General features: G+C 42.4%; 1 protein-coding gene across 4 annotated transcripts in view; it reads left to right on the top strand.

Annotated features, from left to right (window-relative positions):
* LOC111975535 (guanine nucleotide-binding protein subunit alpha-11) overlaps positions 1-21,732 on the top strand; it is a 118,274-nt gene that overhangs the window by 16,784 nt on the left and 79,758 nt on the right. For all 4 annotated transcript variants that reach the window (XM_024003857.3, XM_024003858.3, XM_024003861.2 and 1 more), the window contains exon 2: positions 19,266-19,450. In XM_024003857.3, coding sequence (XP_023859625.1) covers positions 19,266-19,450 — 185 coding nt within the window. The remainder of the gene's footprint in view (positions 1-19,265; positions 19,451-21,732) is intronic.

Raw genomic sequence — 21,732 nt, 5'->3', positions numbered from 1 at the left:
TATTTTAAGAATGTGAAATGTCAGAATAATAGTAGAATGATTTCAGCTTTTATTTCTTTCATCACATTCCCAGTGGGTCAGTAGTTTAAATACACTCAATTAGTGTTTGGTAGCATTAACTTTAAATGGTTTAACTTGGGTCAAACGTTTTGGGTAGCCTTCCACAAGCTTCCCACAATAAGTTGAGGGAATTTTGGCCCATTCCTCCTGACAGAGCTGGTGTGACTGAGTCAGGTTTGTAGGCTTCCTTGCTCGCACACTCTTTTTCAGTCCTGCCCACACATTTTCTATGGGATTGAGGTCAGGGCTTTGTGATGGCCACTCCAATACCTTGACTTTGTTGTCCTTATGCCATTTTGCCACAACTTTGGAAGTATGCTTGGGGTCGTTGTCCATTTGGAAGACCCATTTGCGACCAAGCTTTAACTTTGTGACTGATGTCTTGATGTTACTTAAATATATCCACAATTTTCCTGCCTCATGATGCCAACTATTTTGTGCACCAGTCCCTCCTGCAGCAATGCACCCCCACAACATGATGCTTCCACCCCCGTGTTTCACGGTTGGGATGGTGTTCTTCGGCATGCAAGCCTCCCCCTTTTTCCTCCAAACATAACGATGGGCATTATGGCCAAACAATTCTATTTTTGTTTCAACAGACCAGAGGACATTTCTCCAAGAAGTACAATCTTTGTCCCCATGTGCAGTTGCAAACTGTAGTCTGACTTTTTTATGGTGGTTTTGGAGCAGTGGCTTCTTCCTTGCTAAGCGGCCTTTCAGGTTATGTCGATATAGAACTCGTTTTACTGTGGATATAGATACTTTTATACCCGTTTCCTCCAGCATCTTCACAAGGTCCTTTGCTGTTGTTCTGGGATTGATTTGCACTGTTTGCACCAAAGTACGTTCATCTCTAGGAGACAGAACACGTCTCCTTTCTGAGCGATATGATGGCTGCTTGGTCCCATGGTGTTTATACTTGCTTACTATTGTTTGTACAGATGAACGTGGTACCTTCATGCGTTTGGAAATTGCTCCCAAGGATGAACCAGACTTGGAAGTCAGCAATTTTTTTTTCTTCTGAGGTCTTGGCTTATTTCTTTTGATTTTCCCATGATGTCAAGCAAAGTGGCATTGAGTTTGAAGGTAGGCCTTGAAATACGTTCAGAGGTACACCTCCAGTTGACTCATGATGTAAATTAGCCTATCAGAAGCGTCTAAAGCCATGACATCATTTTCTGGAATTTCCAAAATGTTTATTAAAGGCACAGTCAACTTAGTGTCTGCAAACTTATGACCCATTGGAATTGTGAGAAATCTTTCTGTAAACAATTGTTGGAAAAATTACTTGTGTCATATACAAAGAAGATGTCCTAACCAACTTGCCTAATCTATAGTTTGTTAACAAAAATGTGTGGAGTGATTGAAAAACAAGTTTTAATGACTCCAACCTAAGTGTATCTAAACTTCCGACAGTTGAAGTCGGAAGTTTACATACACATAGTCATGGTTAGATTTGCCGAAGGGAGGATGATTGAGGGCCTTATGTGCGTTTCTGTGGGTAGAATACAAGTGGTCTAGAGTTTTAGTGTCCCTAATGGCACAGGAGACGTGTTGGTAAACTCTCTTGGTATATTAAAGGGTCTGCAGCTTACCATGAGGTATTCTATTTCAGGTGAGCAAAAGCTCGAGATTTCTTTCACACTGGAAGCAGCGCACCAGTTGTTGTTTATGAACACGCACCCCTCCCCCTTTGGACTTGCCCATGTTCGCCTTCGTTCGATCTTGCTGCTGCATGGAGAAACCACTGAGTCCTACTTACATGGTCATCTAACCACGTCTCTGCAAGGCATCTAATGCAGCTTTTCAAGTCTCTCAGATTGTCTCGAACGAAGTTAATCCATCTTCTCAAGTGACTGGACATTTGTGAATAGAATGGAGGGGAGTGCCGGTTTATATTATCTTCGTCTCAATCTCACCAGGATGCCGGCACGTCTCCCGCATTTACACCTGCAGCTTTTTGGTGGCCCATGACACAAAGGAATTGAACAAGGGAACAGCAGTCAGGAGTTGAAGTTGGATTTTAGGTAAAAAATCGAGGTAACTATCGATCTGATGTCCAGTAGTGCTTGGTGGTATGATAATAGTATGACATTTTCTGTTTAAAAAAAAATTTAAAAAAAAATCTGAACACAAAAAGTCACTAAATAARAGACTTGTTGGAACTCGTAAGAACTCGCCCTTATCTGTCGGCGAAACCCTGCGAGATGTGTGTGTTAGAGCTGAGTGCCAGGACTTGGGCATTTTCACACATGGATCTCTGCTCTGTGTTCCCGCTGACACAGTGACTGGAGAGGGTTCTGAGCTGACTCTTGCCGTGGCTGTGCCTATCTCCCGTTGTGCCAGTAAAAGTAATGTTGGCTCCACTGGTAAAGCCCCCCCCCGGCCTCAAGCTGTTACACACATAAACACACCCCACTGCACTGTCACTCTAAACATGACCCAGATCCACAGCTCTGTTTTGTATCCAGTTTCCCTATATTTTCTTCAGTTAGGGCACAGTGATCCCCGAGTCGGCATCCAGGCTTGTAAATATCAAAGGCTTCTACAGAAACCAACTGAAGGCATACGTTTAGTGTGAAAACAGCGATAATTTGGGAATCCTATCCTGCCTGAGTTATTTCAGGGGAAACTCTGGGACAAGTCCAGAGATGCACACCTTTTATTAGATGTGGTTGCTGCTTGTGTCAGTGATGACCAGTGCTTTCGTTATATGACCGAGTCGGATCTACCCTAGATATTTCTAGGGCTGGTGTCATTCTCAACAGGCACTGACTCTGCTCTGTTCAGGGAAGTAATGGCTTAATTTCTTTGCTTGGATTCCCCCCCCCCCCCCCCTTCTAATATTTACTTTGATAGGGCATACAGTGCATTCGGGAAGTATATGGACCCCTTGACTTTTTCCACGTTTTGTTGCGTTAGTCTTGCTATAAAATTGATTAAATTGTTTTTTTATGATGTGCCAATACCCCATAATGACAAAGCAAAAACAGGTTTTTCCTATCCTATCCTGTCTGCGGACAATTCCTTCGACTTCATGGCATGGTTTTTGTTCTGACATGCACTATCAACTGTGGGACCTTATATAGACAGGTGTGTGCCTTTCCAAATCATGTGCAATTAATTGAATTTACCACAGACCCCAATCAAGTTGTAGGAACATCTCAAGGATGATCAATGGAAACAGGATGCACCTGAGTTCAATTTCGAGTCTCATAGCAAAGGGTCTGAAAATGTATGTAAAGGTTCTTATATTTTATTTTTTTATACTTTTGCAAAAATGTCTAAACCTGTTTTCCCTTTGTCATTATGGGGAATTGTGTGTAGATTGAGGAAAGAAAGTCATTGAATCCATTTTAGAATAAGGCTAACGTAACAACATTTGGAAGAAGTCAAGGGGTCTGAATACTTTCCCGAATGTACTATATGTTAATTCTGTATATTACTTTGTGGCTGATTTATTTAATATGCACATGCAGCATCTGTTGAGATGCACAGAAGATCAGGTCGTGAGGGGTCGTTTTTTGGCACTTCCAAAGATTGCTCTTGTCTCGTATGATTCAACACCCATTATGTATTATCTACCTACTGTACACACCACTGAAAACCTGATTGCCTCTAAACTGCCTCATTGACACATCCACACGAGTTTATTAGAAAAAGCTCTAATTTTGCATTTGATTTACATTTTACATTTGTGTACCAGTAGTCCCACTCGCCATAAATTATGGCCCCGGCTCTCTTGAATGCACTGAATTGTCTTGCATGTGTGATCTAACTGCTGCTACCATCAAAATGAGTGTCACCTGATTTGAGCTATACAGCACCTATCATTGGGACGTTTAAGACATTCACCACCCAGCTATTAATGGGAGGTTTGAAATCTTAGCCACATGGGAGGAGGTCAGAGACCTGGCCGTGTGGTCCCAGGACAACAACCTCTCCCTTAACGTGATCAAGACAAAGGAGATGGTTGTGGACTACAGGAAAAGGAGGACCGAGCACGCCCCCATTCTCATCGACGGGGCTGCAGTGGAGCAGGTTGAGAACTTTAAGTTCCTTGGTGTCCACATCACCAACAAACTATCATAGAACGAACACCCTAAGACAGTTGTGACGATGGCGTGACAAAGCCTATTCCTCCTCAGGAGACTGAAAAGATTTGGCATGGGTCCTCAGATCCTCAAAAGGTTCTACAGCTGCACCATCGAGCATCCTGACTGGTTGCATCACTGCCTGGTATGGCAACTGCTCGGCCTCTGACCGCAAGGCACTACAGAGGGTAGTGCGTACGGCCCAGTACATCAGTCTAGGTTCAAAAGGCTTCTTAACAGCTTCTACCCTCCAAGCCATAAGACTCCTGAACAGCTAATCAAAGGGCTACTCAGAACCCTCTTTTACTCTGCTGCTACTCTGTTTATTATCTATGCAWGGTCACTTTAACTCTGCCTACATTTTTTTAAATTTAACCAGGTAGGCCAGTTGAGAACAAGTTCTCATTTACAACTGCGACCTGGCCAAGATAAAGCAAAGCAGTGCGACAAAAACAACAGTTACACATTGGATAAACAAACGTATAGTCAATAACACAATAGAAAAATCTATGTACAGTGTGTGCAAATGTAGTAAGATTAGGGAGGTAAGGCAATAAATAGGCCATAGAGCTGAAATAATTACAATMTAGCATTAACACTGGAGTGATAGATGTGCAGATGATGATGTGCAAGTGATATACTGGGTTGCAAAAGAGCAAAAAAAWMTATAAATAAATAACAATATGGGGATGAGGTAGTTGGGTGTGCCATTTACAGATGGGCTGTGTACAGGTACAGTGATCAGTAAGCTGCTCTGACAGCTGATGCTTAAAGTTAGAGGGGTAGATATGTCTCCAGGTTCAGTGATTTTTGCAATTTGGTCCAGTCATTGGCAGCAGAGAACTGGAAGGAAAGGCGGCCAAAGAGGAGTTGGCTTTGGGGATGACCAGTGAAATATACCTGCTGGAGCGCGTGCTACAGGTGGGTACTGCTATGGTGACCAGTGAGCTGAGATAAGGCGGTGCTTTACCTAGCAAAGACTTATAGATGAGCCAGTGGGTTTGGCGACGAATATGTAGCGAGGGCCAGCCAACGAGAGCKTACAGGTCACAGTGGTGGGTAGTATATGGGGCTTTGGTGACTAAACGGATGGCACTGTGATAGACTGCATCCAATTTGCTGAGTAGAGTGTTGGAGGCTATTTTGTAAATGACATCGCTGAAGTCAAGGATCGGTAGGATAGTCAGTTTTACGAGGGTGAGTTTGGCAGCATGAGTGATGATGCTTTGTTGCGAAATAGGAAGCCGATTCTAGATTTAATTTTGGAATGGAGWTGCTTACATGTACATATTACCTCGAGTAACCCGTGCCCCGCACATTGACTCTGTAGTGGTACCCCCTGTATATAGCCTCGCTATTGTTATTTTACTGCTGCTGTTTAATTATTTGTTTTTATTTTATTACTTTTCTATTTTTTACTTAACATGTTAAAGCATTGTTGGTTAAGGGCTTGTAAGAAACTGTAAGGTTTACCTACACCTGTTATATTCATGTGACAAATAACATTTGATTTAAAGTACACCTTTGCCCACAATGGGTGAGCTCATAGTCTTCCGCGAGGGATAACTCATAATATTGTGAAGCGTATACAGCGGTGTGCCTCTCTTTTTGAGATTGAAAGTATTTTCAATGTGGTATATTATCGCCAGAGGTTTGGACTCGAGTCACACACGACTTGGACTCGAGTCYCACACGACTTGGACTCGAGTCACACACGACTTGGACTCGAGTCACACACGACTTGGACTCGAGTCACACACGACTTGGACTCGAGTCACACACGACTTGGACTCGAGTCACACACGACTTGGACTCGAGTCACACACGACTTGGACTCGAGTCACATTTGATGGCTAAAGACTCGTGACTACTTTGACTTGAGACTGACTTGAAATTATCTGGCCAGGTTTTGTAACTTTTTGTCACTCATTTTGTAGTACAGTGTCTACATGGATTAGGCTACTCTCCACGCAGCCAGAGACTGTATCGCACTTGCAAAAAAAACATTGACTAGTGAAACACACGCTTGACCCTCTGATTGGACCAGAAAACTGTCAACAAAGGTCGGGTGAGCTAGCTCAGTGAGGTTTTTGGGGGGGAGTGGGTCGTAATTTAGAGATTTTTTTGTTTTTTCATAAATATTTTAATAAGCTACATATAGCCTACCATTTGTATTTTATTTATACATTTGCGTGTTTGATCTGGTTACTAACATAGGCCTACTGCATCGCACCAAATTCTTGTTATAAAAACATCTAATTTGTGCTTCAGAACGAAAAAGTTGAATTTCTTGACTGTTGATCAGTGACCAGTCATCAGCATTGGCCCTCAAATGTGGTCTCACATCCAGATTAGTGACCAAAAAGCGCTTGTAGCCTACCTATGATAATATTATCCATATAAAATACAGTTCACCAATATCCTATGGATTCATCTTTGCCAGAACAATAAGCTACCTGGTGATTTCATTAATTTTCATATTTCAGATAGGCCTAGTTTGGGTGGGTTCATAATTATATACCTCAGTGGTGGTACTGGCTATGTCTGAAGATGGCTGTAGCATCTCACTTCCTTCAATACTTATGGGTTGACGATGTAACATTCTGGCAAATTAATTACAATATTTGTGAGGAAGGAAAATGGCTACAGACAGTTCATGCTTTCCATCTGATCCTGCAACCCACACTGCATACAGTTAGCCAGCCATATGCTCCTGCTTGTTCTGGACACCAGAGGAGTGACAATGTGACATGATATCCCTAGTTAATATTGACTGCTAATGTGAATGACTTTCAGCTTAAAATGCAGGTGTAAACGCAGTTTATTTCTTACTTGCATTTTGAAAATGCATCGTTGTTTATGGTTGTAATGACAGGCTACATTTGAGCAGCGATTGTGGGCTTATTCTCCCTGGGCCACGCATGCATGCGCGTGCGCAGGGGTCACAAGCTTTGAACCACTCCTTTTTGGGGGACGTGGGTTAAGTTTGAGAACCCCTGAGCTAGCGAACAGATTGCTGATTTGCTGTACAGCTATAGGATCGGATGCAGCGCAAATGTCATTGTACAGAGGATTGCCATAAATGGATATGCAGCTCTAAAAAGGGTTTGGTGATCAAGGTATTTAACTGTTTTACGGTAAGTAAAAATTGCTTGAAATGTATAATTTACTTATGAAACTTTCATTTGGAATTTGTAAAAATTATTACAATCAAAATGATAAGGGCTGTTTGTTAGCCTCAATAAATAGACAAAGATTTGACCTTGGAACCAATGCTCCCTCTAAGCTGCAACAGTCTCAAGTAGCTTCGAGACTGCCGTGCATAGATATTAGCCCACAGAGAGAAGTATAAGTTTGAACTTCACTCAACTTTCTAGGGCAGTGGTCACCAACCGGTCGATCGCAAAGGCATTCCTATTCAATCCCCTAACATTTCTTTWAAAAAAACAACGATAATGCCTTGTGTTCCTATTTTTTTCCCACATCTTCCTGTCTGGTGCCTCTGCACCCTAGTTTTTCCTTGATTTCTAGAGCAAATCAAGTGCACTATGGGCCTAACTCTGGCCAATCGGAAGGCTCAGATGACCGTGTCTGCAGTATCGTAGCAGGCATAAAAGAAAGCTACAGCAAAGTTGATACTGTGAGATTTTAAAACCATGACTAGAGACTGCCAACGAATACAGCAAAGAGATGCTGTTTTTATGAGTGAGTTCATGTTTAAGTTCTTACTCAGCTCTGTCAACTTTGTACTCAACACTTTTAAAAGCCATAAAATGCACCTTAATCCTATTGCCACTCAGTGCTACAACAAGCACTGCAGCAGTGATGAATGAGTAGGAAAGTGTTTTTATAAGGTTGCATTGTTATTAGCAGCTTGGGTCTTTTTTTAATATCCAGGAATATTTCACTTTCTCTGTTCAGTGCAACTCAAGTTTCGCCATAATCTGGAAGACTGTGTCCCTTTTTGGTCAGGGAGAGTGGAGGGATTTTAAGAGGCTGCTGCTCAATCTGCTGCTCTCCCTCTGAGACTGAACATCAGATGCAGGCATCAGCCCAATAAATTTTTTATAAAAAGCTATTTCAAAAAAAAAAAAAAAGTATGCTCACTCAGCTATGCTTCACAAGTAATACAACAACGGATCTATTACTGGTGTGATCATATAGCCTACTTCAAATTTTGAAATATATTTTGAAATTGCTTAAATAAAGGCATTTGCAGGGCAATTCAATCAAAGCCAATATGTGGTGGTAGTATATTGGGCCTATAGCTGTTTTTAATTGGTTAATGTTGCATAAAGGATAACATTTTTTAAGTAATTTTACAAAAAAATCTGAGCGGTTCTCTGCATGCATTTTGATTCAAAGTGATCTTGAAAAGGTTGGTGACCCTGTTAACACTATCAACGTTTCCCTTTACTGTGGCAATTTTGATCGAATCAGCGCAATATTAGCCACTTTCAATGCAATATACCAAAACAAACTATGCAAGAGATTTTGTTGTAGGCAGAACGAATCGGAGTAGGTTTCTATTGTATTGACATGCACCACTCAGCCCGTACTCTACACAGACCAGTGTGGCATAAACAATCAGCGCTGCAGTAGCCATATATGCAAATAGGCCATTGCCATATATGGATCTATGCCATTTACTTTGAACTGGACTGTTTACAGCATGAGCGGTCGTGAGTAGATGCGCTTGTTTTGAGATCAAAGCGAGAGCTGCATGTAGCCACGTGTGCACATTTTGTTTATATCCTTTGCTAGTTATTGAGTTATTAGCCCAGTTATAGATCATATGTAGAAAAAAAAAGTAACACAATTCAAAAAACAAAACAATAACGAGGCGATATAGAGGGGGTATCGGTACTGAGTCAATGTGCGGGGGTACAGGTTAATCGGGAATTTAGGTAACGTACATGAAGGTAGAGGTAAAGTGACTGCATAGATAATAAACAGCTAGTAGCAGCAGCAGAAACCCAAACATGTTCAGTGGGTGTCTGAGTATGCAGGCCATGGAATAATTGGGACATTTTCAGCTTCCTGGAATTGTGTACAGATCCTTGTGACATGGGGCCGTGCATTATCATGCTGACATGTGATGGCGACGGATGAATGGCACGACAATGGGCCTCAAGATCTCATCACGGTATCTCTGTGCATTCAAATTGCCATCGGGAAAAAATGCAATTGTGTTTGTTGTCTGTAGCATATGTCTGCACATACCATAACCCCACCTCCACCATTGGGCACACACGTCGCAATACACTCTATGTATTGAAGTTGAAACCTGGGAGTAATCCATGAAGAGCCGACTTCTCCAGCATACCAGTGGCCTTCGAAGGTGAGCATTTTCCCACTGAAGTTGGTTATGAGGCCAAACTGCAGTCAGGTCAAGACCCTGGCGAGGACGACGTCCATGCAGATGAGCTTCCCTTAGACGGTTTCTAACAGTTTGCTGAAATTCGTTGGTTGTGCAAACCCATAGTTTCATCAGCTGTCTGGGTGGCTGGTCTCAAGACGATCCCGCAGGTGAAGAAGCCGGATGTGGAGGTCCTGGGCTGGCGTGGTTACACGTGGTCTATGGTTGTGAGGCACTGCCAAATTCTCTAAAACAACGTTGGAGGTGGCATATGGTAGAGAAATTAACATTCGATTCTCTGCCAACAGTTCTGGTGGACATTCTTGCAGACAGAATGTGCACAAAATTCGAGAGAAACTTGTTGATCTTTTATTTCAGCTCATGAAATATGGGACCAACACTTTAGATGTTGCGTTTTTATATTTTTGTACATTGTAGTAATAATGGGCACTAGCGTCCTAGATTATGCTGAGACCGACCGGCACAGAACAGTTAGTGGTGGTGGCTGTGAGGTCTGCTCTGCTGCGAAGGTAATGACGGTTCCATTGGCTTCGAGCAAGGTGCCAACAGCATGTCACCAATGTTGTGGGTTTCATTCCTGAATGGGTATACAAAAAATATTTCTACACTATACAATGGCTTTGTTGGGTACTTGTTTCTGGTTGGCTTGAAGGGCATTCTTGAGTGCATTATTTCCCTATAACACACGGTATATATGCACAGTAGAATTCAATTGCTATAGCTCATTCTTACATGTGTAGTGTTTGACCTGCTTTTGAAAGCAGAAGTTGAATTGATTGGCATTGTTGAATTAGATTTTCATAATTGAAAGTTAGGACTGATGGTTTGGTTAGCTAAACTAGCAAGTCATTTTTTTTGTTTTGTTACCATGGCAACTACTGTAGCTATCTAGTAAACTTGCTGTTGAACACATTTCTAGCGGCAAATGTGTTATATTATAGACATGGTATTAAAGGGATAATCAACTCGGGGCTCTATTCGTTCTCTGGAAAATAATGCAACCCAGTTGAAGGTCAGTTCTACTCCGCTAGCCTGTCGTGGAACACACCTTCCACGTCATTCATTATTTTCCACAGAACGCATAGCCCCTCATTGATTATCCTGTACGTGCTGCTTTAAAGGATAACCGTATTATAGGTTCACCCACATACGTATAGTATATTGCATTCACTCACATTCTCGGCCACTGTTACTGCAGTGCTTCACAAATGGAGGCTCGCTCATTTTATTCCAATTAAATGTAGGCTCACAGGAAAATGGAAGTTTCACATTAGACATGGTTGTGATTTACACACTCACTGAGCAGCAAGCTAGGCCATCGTGAGTAGAACAGATGTGATCAGATGAATGAACATACCGTGAGCATAAGAAATGGTGTAGTTGGTATGAAAATTGCTCATTGATATCTGGGCAGTAAAATGTAGGCTAGCTTTACTTGCTGTGTGAAAGAAAGGCTATACCTGTGTGTCTGCTCTGTTGGTTGAGCAAACAGTGACACACCCAGAGTTTCGGCAGTTGTGTGGCAGTCTGTGAAAGCCTTAATGCTTATGTATCCCTGTATGATCCTTCCTACAATTGAAGTCGGAAGTTTACGTACACTTAGGTTGGAGTCATAACTCGTTTTTCAACCACTCCACTAATTTCTAGTTAACAAACTATAGTTTTGGCAAGGCGGTTAGGACATCTAGTTTGTGCATGACACAAGGAATTTTTCCAACAATTTTTTACAGACAGATCATTTCACTTATTCACTGTATCACAATTCCAGTGGGTCAGAAGTTTACAGACACTAAGTTYAKTGTGCCTTTAAACAGCTTGGAAAATTCCAGAAAATMATGTCATAGCTTTAGAAGCGTCTGATAGGCTAACTGACATAATTTGAGTCAATTGGAGGTGTATTTGTGGATGTATTTCAAGGCCTAKCTTCAAACTCAGTGCTTCTTTGCTTGACATCATGGGAAAATCAAAAGAAATCAGCCAAGACCTGAGAAAAATAATTGTTGACCTCCAAGTCTGGTTCATCCTTGGGAGCAATTTCCAAATGCCTGAAGGTACCACGTTCATCTGTACAAACAATAGTACGCAAGTATAAACACCATGGGACCACGCAGCCGTCATACCGCTCAGGAAGGAGTCATGTTCTGTCTCCTAAAGATGAACGTACTTTGGTGCGAAAAGTGCATATCAATTATTACAGAACAACAGCAAAGGACCTTGTGATGATGCTGGAGGAAACAGGTACAAAGGTATCTATATCCACAGTAAAACGAGTCCTATATCGACATAACCTGAAAGGCCGCTCAGCAAGGAAGAAGCCACTGCTCCAAAACCGCCATTAAAAAAAAACAGACTACGGTTTGCAACTGCACATGGGGACAAAGATTGTACTCTGGTCTGGTGAAACAAAAATAGAACTGTTTGGCCGTAATCACCATCGTTATGTTTAGAGGAAAAAGGGGGATGTTTGCAAGCTGAAGAACACCATCCCAACCGTGAAGCACGGGGGTGGCAGCATCATGTTGTGAGGGTGCTTTGCTGCAGGAGGGACTGGTGCACTTCACAAAGTAGATGGCATCATGAAGGAAAATTGTGGATATATTGAAGCATCATCTTAAGACATCAGTCAGGAAGTTAAAGCTTGGTAGCAAATGGGTCTTCCAAATGGACAATGACCCCAAGCATACTTCCAAAGTTGTGGGAAATGGCTTAAGGACAACAAAGTCAAGGTATTGGTATGGCCATCACAAAGCCCTGACCTCAATCCTATAGAAAATTTGTGGGCAGAACTGAAAAAGCGTGTGCGAGCAAGGCCTCAGTTACTCCAGCTCTGCCAGGAGGAATGGGCCAAAATTCCACCATCTTATTGTTGGAAGTTTGTGGAAGGCTACCCAAAACATTTGACCCAAGTTAAACAATTTAAAGGCAATGCTACCAAATACTAATTGAGTGTATGTAAACTTCTGACCCACTGGGAATGTGATTAAAGAAATAAAAGCTGAAATAAATCATTTTCTCTACTATTATTCTGACATTTCACATTATTAAAATAAAGTGGTAATCCTAACTGACCTAAAATGGAATTTTTACTAGGATTAAATGTCAGTAATTGTGAAAACCAAATACATTTAAACTCAGTTTAAGGTGTATGTAAACTTCTGACTTCAACTGTATATCCCTGTAACTACTGGATCTCAGGGAGTGAGTCCATCCAAACGTTAAATTCAGTAGATTAGGTGATGCTATGATTCCCAAGGCACTATTATGCAACAAGATATAGGGCTAGGCCACCCCCTGTGGTCTAGAAGAGCCTTACCCTTTAAGACATTGTCTGTGTGTCTGTCTGCATTGTCGGGCATCACCAGCGGCCTGCATGTGTTTCGCTTGCTCAGTGTGTGTTTCTTTCTCTGAGTTCCYGAAAGAGAAGTTAGCCGGTCGGAACACAATTAGATTAACCCAAGGAGGGATTGCGAAGCCCACTAGTCTTTTACCCAGTGGGAAATATGGCTATTCCCGTGCTGTTAGTTCTGATTAGATGTGAACAAAAATAGGCAAATGATTAGATGGACATTTACAGTGCCTTCAGAAGGTATTCATACCCCTTGACTTAATCCACATTTTGTGTTACAGCCTGAATTCAAAATGGATTAATTTAATTATTTTTCTCTCCCTTCTACACCCCATAATGACAAAGTGGAAACATGTTTTTAGACGTTTTAGCAAATGTATTGAAAATGAAATATATCAAATTTACATTCACGCCCCTGAGTCAATACTTTTCTGCAGCGATTACAGCTGTGAGTCTTTCTGGGTAAGTCTCTTAAAACCTTTCCACACCTGGATTGCGCCGCATTTGCGTTTTCTAAATTCTTCAAATACTGTCATATTGGTTGTTGATCATTACTTAACACTGTGAGCCCATTTATCTTATTATATGCCTTAAGCAAATGTTTACCCCTGAACGTATTTAGGGTTGACTCAAGACATTTCAGCTTTACARTTTGTATTAATTAGTAAAAATTCTAAATGCAGAATTACACTTTCTAGGYTATTGTGMGTAGGCCAGTGACAAAAACATCTAAATTAAATAGATTTTGAATTCAGGCTATAACACATCAAAATGTGGAAAAAGTCAAGGGGTGTGAATACTTTCTGAAGGCACTGTAAGTCCTTTAGAAGGAAAAGAATGTGGAGTGCTCTCCAAACTGGAATAGAACTACTCTCCACAGAGATGCTCTCCCTCTCTCCGTCTGCCCACTCAGATTACTCCTCTGATTCCAGTCAGCGGAAAGAACAGAATCTGCTACAGACAGGCAGATCCACCCGGATGGCAATCTCTCCCGGTCTCCTCTGATCCACTCCCAACTTCCCTCCTGAAGGCGCTGGAGAAATGACTGTCATTCGGTTGGAAGACTGCAGCCTGCACGATCCATGTTCAGGGCCTGAGGATGTGCCTTGGCAGCAGGTGGTGAGGCAAGGGCTGTGTTTTAATAGTCTAACGTAGCGTCCTCTGCTTGTCTCCTTCAGCTGCACTGAGCCGAAAACACAGGRTAGGTGAAAATGGAGGATGTCTACCAATTTTGGTGTCACCCGTTTATGCTGATATGAGTGCATATGAAGGAAATTATACATGGAGAGGACACAACTGTAGATTATTGAGATGTAGGCTACCTAGTGCCTACTAGTCTGCTCCACGCAGGCAGAGACAGGAAGCAGCCTCAGCAAAGCTGCTGCACAGACACAGAGGGGGGAGAAGGGACTGGGGGAGGGATCATCTTGTGACAGGGTCACGGGAAATGAATAAGGAAGAATTTTATATCTCGCTACTGCTAGACTTGTCCGAAGCAGCTGTTCAACATCAAGACGGGAATCCTAAATGCAAATCTACCTGGCCGGGTGGGTCACCAAGTGTTAGGGGTTTYAGTTCCTTTTAAAACCCAGCCTGCTAGCCGCCTAACCCAGAGAACCCTGTGAACAGAGCCTGGGGCCTCGTATCCAGCCAGTGTCCCAGTGACTTTCTGCTGAGCTGGCTGCCTAATTGCATCGCAGGGCAACATTTTGGATAATAATTTACAAAKGGGGGCCTTACTCCTCCACTTTGTCACACTTACTGCACAGTTGTTTTTCTCCTCGGAGAGGAAGCCAACCTCAGCCTCAAGTTATTGACTTCCATTCGTTTGGAGTGGAAATGCATCCCGTGGCCCTCTGCTGCCAACACCAAATTAAATGGATCCATTTTGACCTATTTTCTCACTTCAAGCTAATGGTTAGTCATGGGGGTGACTAACTGCTTCACTGACATTGTCAGACGGTTCTTCCTCTGTGTTTTGACGTTTTGCTGACGTTTATTATTTTACAGGCCACTTATTACATGGTATTTACTCAGGAAGTGCATGGTGATGTGGTAATTACGTAATAATTACATATGTCAAATTACATTAATTGAAACATGCTACACTGAGTAGGCCTAGGCGATATGGCCAAATATTTATGGTGTTCACTTTTTTTATGGTAATTTATGTTTTTGATTAATAAAAGTTTTACATTTGCTGTATGAGTAGTGCGTGACCCTAGGGTGGCAACACATATTTTCAAAATTATTTCAATGAGTCTTTCTCCATTCGGAATATTTTATACTGTTCAATTCAACCTAAAATAATTAGCTAGCCAGCTAACTAGCGTTTAGCATTAGTGGCTAACARGATTTAGCTTAACTTGCTAAGAAAATACAAACTAGCTGTTTGCAGATGTAAGAAACAAACTAATATTGTAATTATGGAACACTTGTGGATTTATATTAATATCAAATTGGAAACAACATCGGTGTCATCAACATTGTTGCATTGACCATGCAGACTGAACACAAGTGTCTCGTGGTCACAAGCAACAACAAATGTGCTTCTTGAGTGACTGGGTGGGACTAGGTCTGTGTGGAGCGAGAGGGAGCGGAGAGGGATATGGACTCAAGTAGCGGAGTAAACTAAAAATGGACATAACACACGGCGTATCACATTTAATAAACCAAACATTCAAATACCGTTATAGAAGATAAAGTAAAAACCCAAACCGGTCCGTGCATCAATACCGGTGTGTGTATATATAGTAAAATACGGTATACCGCCCAGCCGTAAGTAGGTCTATCATGATACTGGGTTAGCATTATACTAGAAGGCTAATTACCAGAAGTACTCATAGTTGATAGTGAGTAAGCCTCTTTACAGTCGTGCTCTGGCAACCAAGTCTAATACCAACTAAATAAACATGGAGAAAGAACTGTGGAGCAGATTTTATCATTAGTTAATTTGGTTGGCTTGTAATATTTTATCAATAAATGGGTGCATTGTACAGTTGCCTTTTTAAATGATTTCAGTTGGCAGTGCAGTGGGTATTTTGAGTTACATGTAGAACTTTCTAAAATAATTAATAATAGAATACTTGCCATGGTAACTAGAAATGTACTTCAACACTTGTGTAGCAACAGTGCTAGTGGTGAATGTAGATGATTTCCTAGATACTTCAAACATAGCTGTGTGTTTGAACTGAAGAAGGATGACAACACCGGATTGTATACTGCCTCCCAGAATTTCCTCACTCCTGACTGAGGTCTGTGTGTGCCTTCTGCGCTTATCCTGGAAATCCAACCGCTGCGATCCTTCCGCCTGATTCTGTTGATTGCTCATGCCTTGTCCAGTTCATCTAATCTGTGACTCCACACAGTACCTGGTATGACATCAGGACAATGTTACTATGTTCCTTCACTTTCCTCCCCGTCTCTACTGAGTTTCTGAGGTTCCTCTCTTCATTCAGTAGGGGTCAGTGAGAGAGCGCAGTGTGTGAGGCTAATTGTGAACCTTTCATTGAAGTCTGCTCATCTGTAGGAAACTGTCTGGCCTGACCTAGTTAACTGAGGAGCAGAGATCCTCTGAGGAAGACCAACACCGGTCAGGGCTCTCAGACACTCATCAATGCAGCTTTGTCACAGAGGAGAGAGTAAAACGTGCAGTACTACAGCACACACATGTTATGCACCTACTGATCATTCCTTTATTAACTGCCATTCAATGAAATATAGGGGAGACCCTGGCTGTTAAATGGTCAAATTGGCTAATGTCCAAAAGAAAGACGTATGTACTTAAAATCCATCTACCTAACACTAGGCCTATCCTTTATTAAGCTACATGTGGTTTTTTGCCTTTTTTCTCAGTGCATGAAATGGCCTTGTTTCAACCTCTTTCAATTCGTTAGCTATTCTGAATAACTCACATCCAAACCAACCGTTTAAGACAGTGCTAGATAGTACATCTCCCACTGCTTGGCTTCTGAGCTCTGAAAGGAGCAGCAGCAGCCGCCATGCAGCCGGGTCTACGGAGACAAAGAAAACGTTATGTAATGGGCTATTTCATGTTGCTCCCCAGCCTGGCATGTGTGCAAAGGTTGCAGAGCAAATAGAGGAAACGGGTATTGAGGAAGCGGGTAGTACTCGGCACTGAGGAGAAGGGGAGAGGAGAAAGGATAGGTATTGGAGAGTAGAATATGGAAAGTGAGGAGAACAGGAAGAGCGTCAGAGGAGAGCTGCTGAAGCTGTGGTGACTCAGCCTGGGTACTGGGAGAGGAGAGGATGGTGTGTTGGAGGGAGGCAGGGTAGTGCTCTACCCATACTTAACTGTTCTCTACACTGGTTTGGACTCGTCATTCCCAAATATACCATTGGACACAGCAGTTAGAAATGTCCATATAAAGATACAAAATATTTGGGACCTCCGCTGGGACGCAGAAAATGCTGTGGTGTTGGAGATGTGGGGTTGTCTGTTTCTATCTGACCGTCCATCCAACCTATTTTTTTCCCTTCATCTTATAAGATGTTGGATGGTGCCAGACATTAGAGTTGCTGTAGAATGTATAGCTCCTGGCAATGCACAAGTCATTTGTATTGTGCATTCCCGGGTATATGTGTAGCAACTCCCGGGTGGCGCAGTGGTCTAGGGCACTGCATCGCAGTGCTAGCTGCACCACCAGAGTCTCTGGGTTCACGCCCAGGCTGGGCTGGGTTCGCGCCCAGGCTCTGTCGCAGCCGGCCGCAACCGGGAGATCCGTGGGGCGACGCACAATTGGCATAGCGTCGTCCGGGTTAGGGAGGGTTTGGCCGGTAGGGAGGGTTTGGCCGGTAGGGATATCCTTGTCTCGGTATGTAAAAAATTTAATAAAATGTATGCACTCTACTGTAAGTCGCTCTGGATAAGAGCGTCTGCTCTTGGCCGGTAGGGATATCCTTGTCTCGGTATGTAAAAAATGTAATAAAATGTATGCACTCTACTGTAAGTCGCTCTGGATAAGAGCGTCTGCTAAATGACTAAAATGTAAATGTAAAATGTACTGTTTTCCTGCACAAAGTACTCCTCTGGATGCTATCAGTTTCATGCACTTGTCGCACGGTGCGGTAAGCTTTAGCTCTCTGTGGAGGAGACGGTATCACAGAGTATGTGAGCGGTGTTGACAACACTGCTCTGGTGCTACATCTCCTTTCCATCCGCTCCACTAAAAACCTCTCTGCACTCACAGGAGAGAGAAAAATGCCACTCTAAATTCGCTCCATTCATTAAAATCACAATTTAACCTAACACCCATCTATTTTTGTGACTACCTGGACCTACCYTTTTGGTTTTGAAGTATTGAAATGAAACTATATGATTTGAATTAAGTGTTTTAATAAACATGAAAATGTGAACGTAACAGGCGCTTATCATTTCAAATAGGCTACATGTCATATTAAACTGTATATAAACACTAAATAMGTCAGGAGCCAGACAGGGAGCCTTAGAAGGAATGGAAATTAATTATTTAGGCTTTATTTCAATTTTTTTCAAGGCTATAGCCTACAAAGAAATACATTGTGAATTATTTGCAAGTTRAACACTGGGCTGGTAGGGAGTCAGGGACATTTAAGCACTCAGCATTTAAACAACATTAAACTCTATTAAATAATTGTAGAAATTGCTCATAGACTGTGACTTACTTAGAATGATATACAAATTAAACAAAAAATGCCTTATTAGGCTCACTCTACAGTGTGTATTGCTCATGCAATAGTGCCTGGAGAGCAGGCCAGCAGCGGAGAATATCCTCTCCATGCTTGCAGAGCCACTGGGAATGCTAAACACCTATGGCCAATCTTGTCAGGCTGGGCAGGGATGTAATTTTTTCTTTTTTTTTCAATAGGCAGGCCTAAAGGTTTTCGGGCAAAATTAAAATGGAAAGGGTCTTGAAGTTGGAATATGCAAGGCCTATTGGGCCAAAATCAATTATGGCCTATTGTATGGAATAGAACAAAAATGAAAACTTTTAAGAGATCAGATTATTTTGTTTATAAATACTGTGCTACAATGGCACACTTAATTAGCTACCCACCGTGTTCCTTGCTTTTAGCATGTGCACGTAGTAAGTACAGCATCATGCTTTCGAGATGTCTTTTCAGATTCCACAATGATTCTTTAGTTGTGGACATTACATCACCGCATTCCCTCTCTTGGTCCTCATCTTTGTAAGTCACCTTGATTTTGCACCTGTGTGTTTTATCAGTTTCTTGTGAGCGCTACTGGAGCAGAATTTGAGTGGGCGAGAAGGCATTCCCTCCAGCCTTTGGGAATCTCACGCCGCGCTCCAGTCAAACTTGCATAGTGGACTACACTCAAACTGAAAACATTTGGAAACCTGTGTTCTGTCCTGTGTCTCCACAGGCACTGGCGAAAGTGGCAAGAGCACCTTCATCAAACAGATGCGCATCATCCACGGGACGGGCTACACCGACGAGGACAAAAGAGGCTTCACCAAACTGGTCTATCAGAACATCTTCACCTCCATGCAGTCCATGATCCGGGCCTCTGAGACCCTCAAGATACAGTACAAGTATGAACAGAACAAGGTGAGTCTGGCTGGAGGAGATGGGGATGGGGATTGGGGTCCACTCYTTAGAAAAATACATTGTTAGTCAAAATGTCTTGTATTATTATAGTGTTATGTAGGCATATATCTAGACGCCACATTAGAGATCACTTCCAGTGAATCCGGAAAGTATTCAGACCCCTTGAGTTTTTCCACGTTTTGTTACGTTACAGCCTTATTCCAAAGTGGATTAAATTGTTTTTTTTCTCCCCTCATCAATCTACACATAATTACAAAGTAAAAACAGGTTTTTAGAAATGTTTGCAAATAAAGAAAATAAAAAGGTATACATAAGTATTCAGACCCTTTACTGAGGACTTTGGCAGCAATTACAGCCTAAATTCTTCTTGGGTATGACGCTACAAGCGTGGCACACCTGTATTTGGGGAGTTTCTCCTATTCTTGTCTGCAGATCCTATCAAACTCTGTCAGATTGGATGGGGAGCGTTGCTGCACAGCTATTTTCAGGTCTCTACAAAGATGTTCAAGTCCGAGCTCTGGCTGGACTACTCAAGGACATTCAGAGACTTGTCCCGAAGCCACTCCTGCATTGTCTTGGCTGTGTGCTTGGGGTCGTTGTCCTGTTGGAAGGTGTACCTTCACCCCAGTCTGAGGTCCTGAGAGCTCTGGAGCATGTTTTCATTAAGGATCTCTCTGTACTTTGCTCAGTTCATCTTTCCCTCGATCCTGACAAGTCTCCCAGTCCCTGCCGCTGAAAAACATCCCCACAGCATGAGGCTACCACCACCATGCTTCACCGTAGGGATGGTGCCAGGTTTCCTCCAAACATGACGCTTGGCATTCAGGCCAGAGTTCAATCTTMGTTTCATCAGACCAGAGAATCTTGTTTCTCATGGTCAGAGTCTTTTAGGTGCCTTTTGGCAAACTCCAAGCAGGCTGTCATGTGCCTTTTACTGAGGAGTGGCTTCCATCTGGATACTCTACCATAAAGGCCTGATTGGTGGAGTGCTGCGGAGATGGTTGTCCTTCTGGAAGGTTCTCTCATCTCCACAGAGGAACTCTAGAGCTCTGTAAGAATGACCACCGGGTTTTTGGTCACCTACCTGACCAAGGCCCTCCTCCCCCGATTGCTCAGTTTGGCCGGGCGGCCAGCTCTAGCAAGAGACTTGGTGGTTCCAAACTTCTTCCATTTAAGAATGATGGAGGCCACTGTGTTCTTGGGGATCTTCAATGCTGCAGAAATGTTTTTGTACCTTTACCCAGATCTGTTCCTCAACAAAATCCTGTCTCGGAGTTCTACGGACAATTCCTTCGACCTCATGGCTTGGTTTTTGCCTTGACATGCCCTGTCAACTGTGTGTGCCTTTCCAAATCATGTCCAATCAATTAAATTTACCACAGGTGGACTCAAGTTGTAGAAACATCTCAGGGATGATCAATGGAAACAGGATGCACCTGAGCTCAGTTTCGAGTCTCATAGCAAAGGGTCTGAATACTTATGTAAATAAGGTATTTCTGTTTATTTTTAGTTGTAAAAATGTCGAAACTTTTGCTTTGTCATTATGGTGTAATGTGTGTAGATTGATATTCTTTTTTTWATTTAAACCATTTTAGAATAAGGCTGTAACCTAACAAAATGTGTAAAAAGGGAAGGGTTCGGATTACTTTCCAAATGCACTGTATGTGAGCAGCAAGTGGTTAGTGGTCCTTACTGTAGTTTTTGAATGGGTCATTGACTACTGATATACAGTGGTTGCTCCACTAAACGTTTTGCGATTATGCTGCGGGACTTAGAGGTGATTTGTAGTTTAGTACGGTACCCTGCGTCACCACTTCATTGCTCCAAACCAGCGCAAGGGTGAGTTAGAGGACTGATTATGCTTTTGGGTCCTACTGTGTCTATCTGACAKTGACTGGGCGACATAAACGTAAATAGAAACTGATAAATGTGCACGACTTCAGTATTACTTACTAAAACTGTTACACTTAGGTTTGTATTCTTTTATTTTGTTAGGACTATTTTGATCTTACTGTAGTACTGTAGCCCACTCCTGGCCAGTCACGTTGTACAGCGCCTGAGTGGCGCAACAGTCTAAGACACTGCATAGCAGTGCAAGCTGTGTTGCTACAGATGATGGTTCAATACCCGTGCAAAAGCCTCAACTGGGAGACCCATGAGATGACTATAGGTTTTTGGTTTCTCTCCCTCTGAACACGGGAAAAAATCATTCTTAAATAATAAACTGGCTTTATTTACAAATGAGTAACAATGTTTCACCCCATGTTCAAGGGTGGCCTTTT

Source organism: Salvelinus sp. IW2-2015, linkage group LG16 (assembly GCF_002910315.2).
Source record: "Salvelinus sp. IW2-2015 linkage group LG16, ASM291031v2, whole genome shotgun sequence".
In the NCBI taxonomy this organism is placed as follows: Eukaryota; Metazoa; Chordata; class Actinopteri; order Salmoniformes; family Salmonidae; genus Salvelinus; species Salvelinus sp. IW2-2015.
This window is presented reverse-complemented; position numbering and strand designations above follow the sequence as displayed.